The 9,624-nt window shown below is 56.1% G+C and overlaps 1 protein-coding gene across 9 annotated transcripts; it reads right to left on the reverse strand.

Annotated features, from left to right (window-relative positions):
• Positions 1–240: 240 nt before the first annotated feature.
• On the reverse strand, positions 241–9,490 carry ATG9A (autophagy related 9A). 9 transcript variants are annotated; one of them, XM_053215818.1, is made up of 17 exons: positions 9,325–9,490; positions 8,410–8,557; positions 8,277–8,334; positions 7,748–7,879; positions 7,583–7,626; positions 6,967–7,031; positions 6,007–6,168; positions 5,696–5,837; positions 4,715–5,463; positions 4,477–4,630; positions 4,192–4,371; positions 3,557–3,805; positions 3,167–3,345; positions 2,944–3,061; positions 1,937–2,159; positions 1,601–1,746; positions 241–1,339 (listed from the first exon to the last, which is right to left on the reverse strand). In XM_053215818.1, exons 4-17 carry the CDS (start codon positions 7,848–7,850, stop codon positions 1,334–1,336), a joined length of 2,520 nt encoding a protein of 839 aa, XP_053071793.1. In that variant the 5' UTR covers positions 7,851–7,879; positions 8,277–8,334; positions 8,410–8,557; positions 9,325–9,490; the 3' UTR covers positions 241–1,333. The 9 variants fall into 9 exon arrangements, with proteins under 9 accessions (XP_053071793.1, XP_053071792.1, XP_026905829.1 ...); XM_053215817.1 differs by lacking the exon at positions 8,410–8,557 and adding an exon at positions 8,980–9,047; XM_027050028.2 differs by lacking the exon at positions 8,410–8,557 and having other exon boundaries at positions 8,277–8,331.
• Positions 9,491–9,624: the final 134 nt, after the last annotated feature.

The raw sequence follows: 9,624 nt of genomic DNA on the forward strand, positions 1-9,624 counted from the left end.
AAGGCAAAATACAGGGGCGGAGTCGGGCTGGTCACGTGCGCAGGGCGCGAAATCTGACCGCACGTCCAGCGGGAGACCTTGACCTCCGCGGAACCATGGCTAGGAAATGGCACTTTTGCTAGCACGCTGGCTCGGTTTAGCTGAGTGACGACATAGGCCCGCTTTCCTATAGGGCCCCAGCCACCTGGGGGATCAGACGCAACCCACTCGTTCTCAGAATCCTAGCCGCGCGAGGAAACAAGCCAAGACCTGGTCAAAGACCCTTTTTTTTTTTTTTATTAAGGGTTATCAAGCTGTACACAGTTCCTACTCCTTCCGCTGCGAGCTCAGGCAGCAAGGTTCACCACACCCGCAGCGGACCAGACCTGGGCGAGGCGCGGGGCGGAGAGTAGGAGCTGAATCCCAGCATGCAACGCGGCAGCTCAAAGCCTAGGGCGAAGGCCTCCTGTCGCGCCTCCATCCCCCTCTAGGGGTCAGCGGGAGACAGGCCAGAGCTCTCTTGCTGGGAGGCAGACAGCCAAGGGCTCACTCCAGCCCAGTCCGTCCCAAGTGCAGGCGGTAAAGGGGTACAATAAGCAGCAATGGGGGCCAGGATGGCCTCAGTCTCCCAGGGGCCCATCCTAAAAGTGGGAGAGGGCAGCAAATAATTTCTATCCTGCCCCTGCAATTTAGAAACCTTCCTTCTTAGTGTCAAAAGATAGCATGAGGGGAACTGGGAGCTAGGGCCTCCACACCAGTGCAAAGCAAAAGCTGAACAGAACGGGAGCAAGCGAACAGAACGGGAGCAAGCGGCATACACGCCAGTAATGTGCGGGAAGCAGGAGAGAAGTGAGCAGGCTGCAGCACTGGGAGAGAAGTGGGGGTGAGGTAAGGGCCACAGCCTGAGCTGCTCATCTGTTCAGGGTGGAGGGAGGGAGGCTGCAGACGTTGAGGGTCCAGACCCAACCTCCCCACTCCACAGTTGGCACAGGTGCTCCCTGCTTGGCAGCTTCTGTGATGGGCAGTCCTCTGGAGACTTGCAGGGGCAGGTGCGAAGGTGGCAGTACTGGGGCTGGGCTGGGGACCAGTTTCTAGCACCACACTCTGAGCCAAGGGGGGGGGGGTCCTGGGAATGAGGCTAGAGTCCTGTGTGCCTTGGTTCCTAGGCCCCCAATTTCTCTCCTGGGGCTGTGGCAAGCCCAGCGTTGGCACCTCCCTTGGCCGGGCACGGACACACAAACACCACACACGTGGAGCCGGGCGACACTCAGAGAAGCCCTCCGTGGCGGGAGGATGGGATGGCAGGGCAACAGTGGCCTCCATCCTGGGACATAGGGACCTTCCTCAGCCTTGCCTACACCTGTGGAGAGAAAAGGGTTAGTAGTGGATATAGTCTTTAGCTAGCTGCTGACCCAAATAAAGCCTAGAGACAAAGGAAAAGGAAAGCTTGATTCCTTCAGAAATTGATTTCAGAGTAGGTGAGGGAAGAAAACGGGAGTGTATGTTGGAGGGGAGAAGCAGCATCTCTGTACGAGAGGGCTGCCTTCTCTCACATGGGACTTGGACCTCAGCCTGGAAGTTACTACTTCTGGTAGTTGTTCTCGGGTCCTGGAGCCCTTACCTTGTGCACCTGTGGGGGAAGCTCGTCCTCCGAGCCCTCCTCGGGCACAGGCTCTGGGTGCCTTGATGCTGACTGTCCATCTTCAGCCCACCCTCCAAGGGGCAGCCGAGAGAAGTGAGAGGGAGCCCGGGGTACTGTGCCAGGATCTAGAGACAAAAGTAAACATACCCTTAGAATTAACCCAAACAGAAATGTGGAGAAAGGTTCTATGCGGGGTGGAGGTGAGGGTTAGTCTCTTTGGGCCTGATTGCTCTGACCTCTTTCCTCCCCAAGAGGCTTCGGAAAGAGCCACCCTTCCCCCAAGGCTCTGTGTCCTCCTGAACCGCCATTGGATACCTGTGATGCCCCCGTAACGCCTCTGGAAGCCCCCCTGCAGGGCGGTAGTCTCAGGTGCTCCAGGCCGGGGTGTAGCACAGGGATAGCTGGCAGAGCGGGGGATAGGCTGGGGGGCCCGGGAGCCCTCTCCCCCCTCTTCAGGGGCACTCTCCCCACTCTCATCGCTCTCCCGGCGGTGCCACACGTGCCGCTCGGGTTCGGCCTGGGCCTGCTGCTTGTGGAGCTGAAAAGTGGGGGGGCTCATTAGTTGGGGACAGGATATCTGAAACAGCTGCCCCCCACCATGGTATCCCCCAGTTCCCATTTTTACCACCTCACCCAGAATCACTAACCCAGAGTAACCATCATGTTAACAGTGTGTTAACACACATATGACATCTTACAGGTTAAATTCTCCGCAGGTCCCTGGAACAAATCTGTGTGTAATGTAAGAGCTGTAATGACCCTCACTTTGTGTAGTCATGTAAGTCAAGAACAGATGGGTTGCGCATCTAAGTGCCAGGCACTTTTTTAGGTGCTGGGACTACAGCGGTGAACAAAATAGACAAAAATCCCAGCCCTGTATGGCTTATATACTGGGGGATGGGGTGGGGTTATAGACAACAAAATAAAGAGGGGGAAAAATACAATATGTCAGATAGACGCTATGGAGAAAAACAGAGCAGGAAGATTTAGGAGGGTGGCCAAGGGAGGCTTTTAGTCAGGGTGGCCAGAGATGGTCTCACAGAGGAGATAAGAACAGATACGTGAATAAAGAGAACGGGGGAGCCGTACGCATATCTCAGGGAAGTGGATTCTCGGCAAGGGAAAAAGCGGGTAAAGGCGCTGGATGAAAGTAAGCTTGGCTAAAGAGGATAGTAAAAGGGTATATGCGGGAATGGAGATTACAGAGTGGGTAAAAGGCAGAGAAGGGTTCTGAGCCCAGGTCTTGCTTTTCCACACCCCAAACCCTCTCTTTTTCAGCGGCCACCTGGATCCCATGGCTCGGCCCCTTCCTGCCCACTCACCTGGTGCATATAGAGGGCATGCAGGCTCATCTCGGTGGACGCGTATTCCGACAGCACCAGGCTCTGCAGCTGTCCTTCCCACACGCTGCTCCCGGAGCTGGCTGTCCTGGCATCCACCCTGTCCCTCCCAGCACAGACAGACAGCAGCTGTCAACATTTCTGACCCGCAGAAGTTGCTGGCGTCTATTCCCAAGTCCTCCCATCGCGGCCCACCTCTACTCACCCAGAGCCTGTCATGGTGCTGGGGGCTCGGCCCGTGGGGACCTGACCCGGGTGCAGAGGGGAGAAGGAGCGCAGGGCAGAGGCGACCTCAGCCCTGTGCCTGGAGCCTTGAAGGTCTCTGGGCAGTGGGGGGCCCCGGCAGGAGGAGCCGGCTACCACATTTGCAATAAGGCTCAGTGGCTGTGAAAGAAAACGGGTGGGTAGACTTCCCCGGGCAGGAGGGAGGCTGCGGGGTCCCCCAGTATCCTGGGTGTCAGGACTCAGTGGAATAGAGTTAACAGACAGAAGGAAACCGAAAGGGTAGGTACGCCCTTCCACCCCACGTCCAGTCCTCAACTCCCAGCACCTGGAGCACACGCTGCCCGTCACCGCCCAGGCCCCAGGAACACACCTCAGACTCAGATTGTAAGGACTGGATGGACGTAAAGAGAGCATTTTCAGGGAGCAGACCCCCTTGGGCAAGGCCAGCCGCTGCTCCGTCCCGCTGAACCTGCTCTTTGAGGAAGCCGAGGAAGGCTGTGCTCTCACGTGGTGGCTGCCAGCCGGGGTTGGTGATGGCAAAGTGCATGAGGGACAACTCTGTCTTCCCATCCTCAGCTTGCTGGTACACTGAGGCCTCTGTCTGCCCACCGGACAGCCACTGCACAAGGGAGGCTACAGTGAGCAGGACTGTCCTCTGACGGGAACCCTTTTTGTACCTTTCCTGCTAGAGGGGAGGCTGTGCCCCTGAAGGACGGACCACAACGTGCTGCTGTATCTTGTCCAGGGGCCCCGGTGCCCCACCCCAGGAGTAGTCGCGTGCTGGACTAGTTGTTCGGTTTGTGCCTTTCTCAAGGGAACGTGGCCAAAGGTGCAAGTTGAAGGCTAAAATCCAGCCCTAGCTCCGGTTTACCAAGCAGCGTGCGCCCTGGCAGGGCAGTGGCTGCCCAGAGGCAGGGCTGCCTTTTTGTGGTGATTCGTTGGCTCAGTTTGCCCAAAGACAATGCCGGCATCGCCTCTGGCCACCTGCCCGTCCTCTCCCGGTACCTGGGGATGCCCATGCTGGCGAACATCCATCTGAGCAAAGGAGCAGGTATCTCCAACACCAACGACCTCTACGGTGAAATTGCGGAAGAAGTCTATAATCTCCAGGGCCCGTGGACGCAGGCAGAAGATGAGGATCAGGGGTGTGACAATGGGGCTCAGTAATTCCTCCAAGATGAACACCTAAAAGGGAGGGGACCCAGATCATAAGAGAGGAGGAGGGATCCCAGCCCTTACCACCGAGCTATTAGCCAGTCTCTAGCAGGCCCTAACTCCAACTCCACTCACTGCCTTGTACTGGAAGAGCTGGGCAAACTCGTCCCGGGTCTGCGAGCGGTGGGCATTACCCTGCCAGTGGTCAGGCATGTAGTGGATGTGAGCGAGGATCACGCGGAGCAGCTGCTCAGGGCAGAACACCATGTGCTGGTCCGGAATAAAGGACCTAGGGGGATCAGGGTCCCCGTGAGAGGCAAGCCTTTCCCAGGAACGCTAGCCTGCTTGCTCCTGCCTGCTGCCCCTGGCCCACCTGCACACGGTCACGGTGACCCCCAGGAGTGTGACGGTGGTGAGGACGTGTTCCACAGCCAGCACATCTTCGTCGTAGATGGTGAGGGCAATAAGCACGGCCAGGATGGAGCCAGCGAAGAAGGCACCGTTCTTGGCCAGCAGCGTCAGCAGAGGTGACAAGAAGCAATTCATGTACTTGGAGGCGGGCTTGTAGCCTCGGTTGAGGCGGGACTGCAGCTCGTGCTCCAACTCGTTGAAGTGGCGGAGGTAGCAGCGGCCGTAGAGTGACCAGCAACGTGCTCCCAGGGCCCCGGGCTCCCGCTTCAGCACCTCGGCGTAGCTGAAGAAGGCGTACAGGATCTGCCAGATGAGGATAAGGGGGCACAGCAGGAAGTTGGCGATGCCAATCCACAGGATGCGGTTGCTGAGGCGCTGGGCCAGCTCTAGCCGTTGCCCCCCACGTTTGTACTCAGCCTTGAGGCTCCATTCATTGAGAAACAGAGAGCCAGGTCCCCAGAAGAGGATCAGCTCGAAGTTGTACTTGAGGCCACGGGTGAAGAAGACGGCCTCCCCAAGGCCGGGCAGGCGGAAGCGCAGAGGCAGGAGGGATTTGTTAACCAGCGCGACCATGTAGTTCTGGAAACGGAGGATGCGATGGTAGATGTCCAGCTCTGTCAGCTCGCGCTTGTGGATGCAGATCTGGTGCTCTTTCTGGGTCTGCACAATTCGGGCCTGCACTTCCTGCCACGTGCAGTATGGAAGGGCAGACTGTAGGGTGGGAGAGAGACAAGGCAGGGAAGGTGGGCTGTTGCCCCGACTCCTTCCCCGCATTAGCCGTGAGGTCCTATGCTTAGCCGCGCGCAGAGCCTTTAAGCAGACACTCCCTGACCTACCAAGTGACGGATGAGGATGCCCGAGGCCCAGGAATACACCCCACCCTTCCCTAGCCACAGAAGCCATCTTGGGCTGTGGTGCTAACCGCTCAACTTCCCAGTCTCACCATGGGGATACGCAGAGCATGCAGGTAGAAGGAGTGGATCTCCCAGTAGCAGCAAATGTTATAGATGAACTTGATAAGCCGATGGATCCAGAATACAGCAGCGATGACCAGGATGGTGATAAGGGAGCCATTTTCCTGAATCCTAGTGGGGAGGAAAAAGGAAGGAAGGAGGGGTGGCCCTTGGGGAGTCTTGGGAGACACGATGCTATCCTGAAGGATGTGGCGAGGCCGAGTCTGTGTTCTAGGGGATGTGTGACTACCTCACATTCCATTCCATTCCCCACCTGTTAGCAGAACTCTGCAGCCCTTACCTTGCACTACAGACCTGGGCAGGCAAAAAGGCATCTGGCAGAGTGACCTTGACAGGCTCGGTAGGGTGAAGACTATGGTTCACCATCTTGTTGGCAAATAGGATGTCATAATCCACACAGCTAACCAGGAAGGTGGTGAAGGCAACCACAAAGAGGAACTGCCTGGGGAGTTGGGAAGAGGGGCCACAGTCCAGGAGTCAGAGAAGCACCAGTGAAACAGTGTGGGGAAAGAGAAGAGTCTGGAAGCAGCAGAAGGAGATTACAGACAACAGCCTCTAGGGACACGCAGGCGCTGGAGAACTCCCAGGGGGCTCTCCTTACTGCTCAGCCCCAGGGACCTTCTAAGACCCAAACCAGCTACTACTTTTTCCTTTTAGCCTCAGGGCGCCACACAATCAGCCGGCTTTTCTCACCAGTAGTAATCTCTGCCACCACTTACTAGATTCTCACAGATCTTCTGATTGTGGTTTCTTCTTCCCAGTCCCAGATTTCCTTTTGAGATAGTATTTAGAAGCCCTTAGGGGGTTTACAGTCTTTTCTTATTGAAGGAAGGTTTCCCAATCCCATTCCCTTTGGCAAAACCATATGGCTCCTCCCTTTTAGAAAGCTCTTTGCCTTCTAAAGCTGTTAACCAAAGCAGAACAGACTTTTTTTAACTAAGTGGCAGGCATCTCTAAGACCTCCAGACTGAACTATGCCCATTCCATTGGAGCTCTAATGAAATGATCAAGTCAGTTCTCTTCATGGAAGAGATAGGACTTGGAAAGCATTCCTTATAGGGGAGATTTAAAAAAAAAATGAGATTGGAAATTTTGGTGCCACACCCAGTCCCTGAATTCTGAGAGTCTGCAGAGTTTTGAGCCTAGGACTGAGCCGCCTTGGCAGGAATGGCCAGGGCTGAGCTCAAGGAAAGACTGACATGTAGTCCTTCACCACATCACCATCCCTTCTTAGACTTACATGAGCTCAAAGATCTCCCCGATGAGCATGCAAGTGAAGCCATTCTTCTGGTGTAGATTATAAACGTAGAATTGTCAAGAAAAATGTGGTTGATAGAGACAGCAGTTAAGAGCACAGACTTTGGTGTCACATACCTGAACCTAAGTCCTGGCTCCATGACTTTCAAGCTGTGTGACTTTGGCCAAAATTACTTACCCTCTCTAAACTTTTGTCTGCGGTGGTACCTGTCTCATAGATAATAGCACCTGTCTTATAGCACCTGTCTCATAGAACTATTAGATATGAAACAGTATGCGTGAAGTATTTAACACAGAGCTGACACAGAATAAGTCAAAAGATATTATTATAGTTATTAGCGTCCCATCAAAAAGAAAGATCACCTTTAAAGAGGTTCCTTATAAACTGACACCACAAAGTGAAAGGCACGTAGTTCTTGGTAAACCTGGGGTATCATTATCTATAACAATCGTTATTTCCTCAACCTCTTTCAGTGTTAAGAAAACTTCCACCTCCCTTCCAGAGACTAGAATCAGACCCACCCCAACTTCCCATGAGGGGCCTGGCTTAGGGAGGGGATAAAGTTCCCAGAGCTCCAACACAGAGACACAAAGGATATTCGAGAGAAGAAGAGGTCAAGGTTTTCGATGTGGTGCCAAGGTGCTGTGGGCATAGGAGCAGAGATGTCAGAGCCCCGTAGGAACATGAGCCCCTTGTTCCCTCCGTGTTCCTTCACCAACTCTCTCCCCATGCCCTGGCGCCCTTGTTGTTTCCAAGCACTCACATTTACTCCCCTCAGGGACGTGCACCAATAGGTCCTCCTCCCCAGGGGGCGAATCACTGTAGGAGGCCTCAAGGCGCTGGTATTCAGTGTCAAACTGCGCCATCACCACCACCCCCTGTCCACTTTGTCCACCTGCCGGTAATGAAAAGAGATCCAGGTTCAGACTTTGGTGCTGCTTGTCTCCTGTCCTGCCTAGTAGACCAGAAAGAGTGAGAAAGAATCCTTGGGCTTGGTCTCCACTACCAGTCTTCTTGGCTCAAAGGCAGAGGAGTAGTTACCAAAGGAGAGCAGCAAGCTCAGGGCCTGGGAGATCAGTCATTCCCAGACCCTCTACTGAGTGTCTACTGAGGTCTTGCCGGTCTGAAGCCAGGCTCTGACCCTTTGCTGGAGGGCAGGGGCTGTTTCATCTTCTATTCAGTGGAGATAAGGGGACTTCCCTCTGCCCTCCAGGAGAAACCCGGGTCTCCCAAGAGACTAGAAGTTCGGAAGCATTTTGTAAACAAAGGTTGAGATAAGCACATGGCCCTACCAGCTCCATGGACAGCGTCTGCTCCAATCCAGCCCTTGATGCCCTGGCTCTGCAGCTGCTGGAGGAGAAGGTGTCAGGCCCCAGAGAGTGGGGATTGGGGACAGAAAGAAACCCAACCCCCCTGCCCACCCACCTTCAACTAAGAGGAGGCCAAGCATGAGGCAGGCAGGGAGGCTGCAGTGGGGAAGAGGCACTACGGCTATGTGCCCTTCCTCTGGTTGTACTATACAGGGCCACTCATCCAACTCATCCCAAGAAGTGGCTTGTTGAACCTGTAAAGACTGGATCAGTACAGACCTGAGGTCAGGCAGCCCCTCCAGACTGTTTTTCCATCGCTCCACCTCAGCCTCAGAATATTCTACAGGCCTCTCAGGGTCCTCAAAGCCCCAAATCCAAAACCCAAGAACAGGGTCTTTCTGAACAGCACCTTTCTGATCACCCCCTTCCCCTGGTTCCCTAGCAGCACCCAGCAGACAGGCATAGTTCCTGGAGGGTAAATCCTGACTGGGTCACTGTAGACACAGATCCTGGGCAAAGTGTGGGTTCCCTAGGTCCCTGGAGCCAGGCATGTTTAGATAGCACTCACCCAGTCGGTGCAGACCCTGGGGCCCTGGAACACGGCCCAGCCTGGCCCTAGTGGGATTCCCTGGGTCAGTGAGAGCCCTGGGTCAGAAGGAGCTGACCAAGCCCTCAGGGAACTCACCACTGACCAGGTCAGTGTGGACCCAGGGTCATGGAGCCCGGGCTGGCCGGGCCTGGGCTCAGAGGTTCCTGCGGATGTTGGAAGAATCGAGCCAGTCCGACAGCAGATCGCCCCAGTGGGCTGGGTTGCCTCCCCACACCCAGCCGCCAAGACCCGAGCCCAGTGCGCCCCAGGGTCGCCCGGCGCCAGGCCAAGGGCTCGGCTCCCAACAGCGGACAACCTCGCGCGCGGCCCCGCCGCCCGCGCGCTCCCCCGTCCGCGCGCCCCCGCCATCAAAACATTCCGGCTGCGCGCCTCCGCCCCGCCCGCGGAGCCCCTTCCCCCCGTTACCCGCTATGAGCTCACTTAGGGCTCCGCAGGCACCCTCGGTCAGGCCCAACCCGGGCCCCGAGATTCCAGTAACCGATCTCGCGTTTCACTTCAGGAACCGTGACCCGAGTGATTCCAGGGGCTCGGTCGGCTCCGCTGGGCTCGTCCGGACCCAGAGCGCTAGGCCCGGCGCCTGTCACTCACTGTCACCCGCAGCCAATGTGACCAATGAGCGTGGGGGGCGGAGGCATGACGGCCAATTCTCGGCTTCGCAGGCGGGACTAAAGGATCGAGGTGGGTCTTGGACAGTACAAGGACCAATAGTGCGCCCTATGT

The sequence above is a fragment of the Acinonyx jubatus genome, chromosome C1, assembly GCF_027475565.1.
Source record: "Acinonyx jubatus isolate Ajub_Pintada_27869175 chromosome C1, VMU_Ajub_asm_v1.0, whole genome shotgun sequence".
Taxonomy (NCBI): Eukaryota; Metazoa; Chordata; class Mammalia; order Carnivora; family Felidae; genus Acinonyx; species Acinonyx jubatus.

Excerpts from the sequence above, each read along its gene's own strand:
- ATG9A (XM_015066648.3), bottom strand. The coding sequence starts at position 9,252 with ATGGCGGGGGCGCGCGGACGGGGGAGCGCGCGGGCGGCGGGGCCGCGC. Across the intron at positions 3,346-3,556 it reads CCTTACAATCTGAGTCTGAG|CCACTGAGCCTTATTGCAAA; the intron begins GTGTGTTCCTGG and ends TTTCTTTCACAG. Across the intron at positions 3,062-3,166 it reads AGCACCATGACAGGCTCTGG|GGTGGATGCCAGGACAGCCA; the intron begins GTGAGTAGAGGT and ends TGGGAGGGACAG.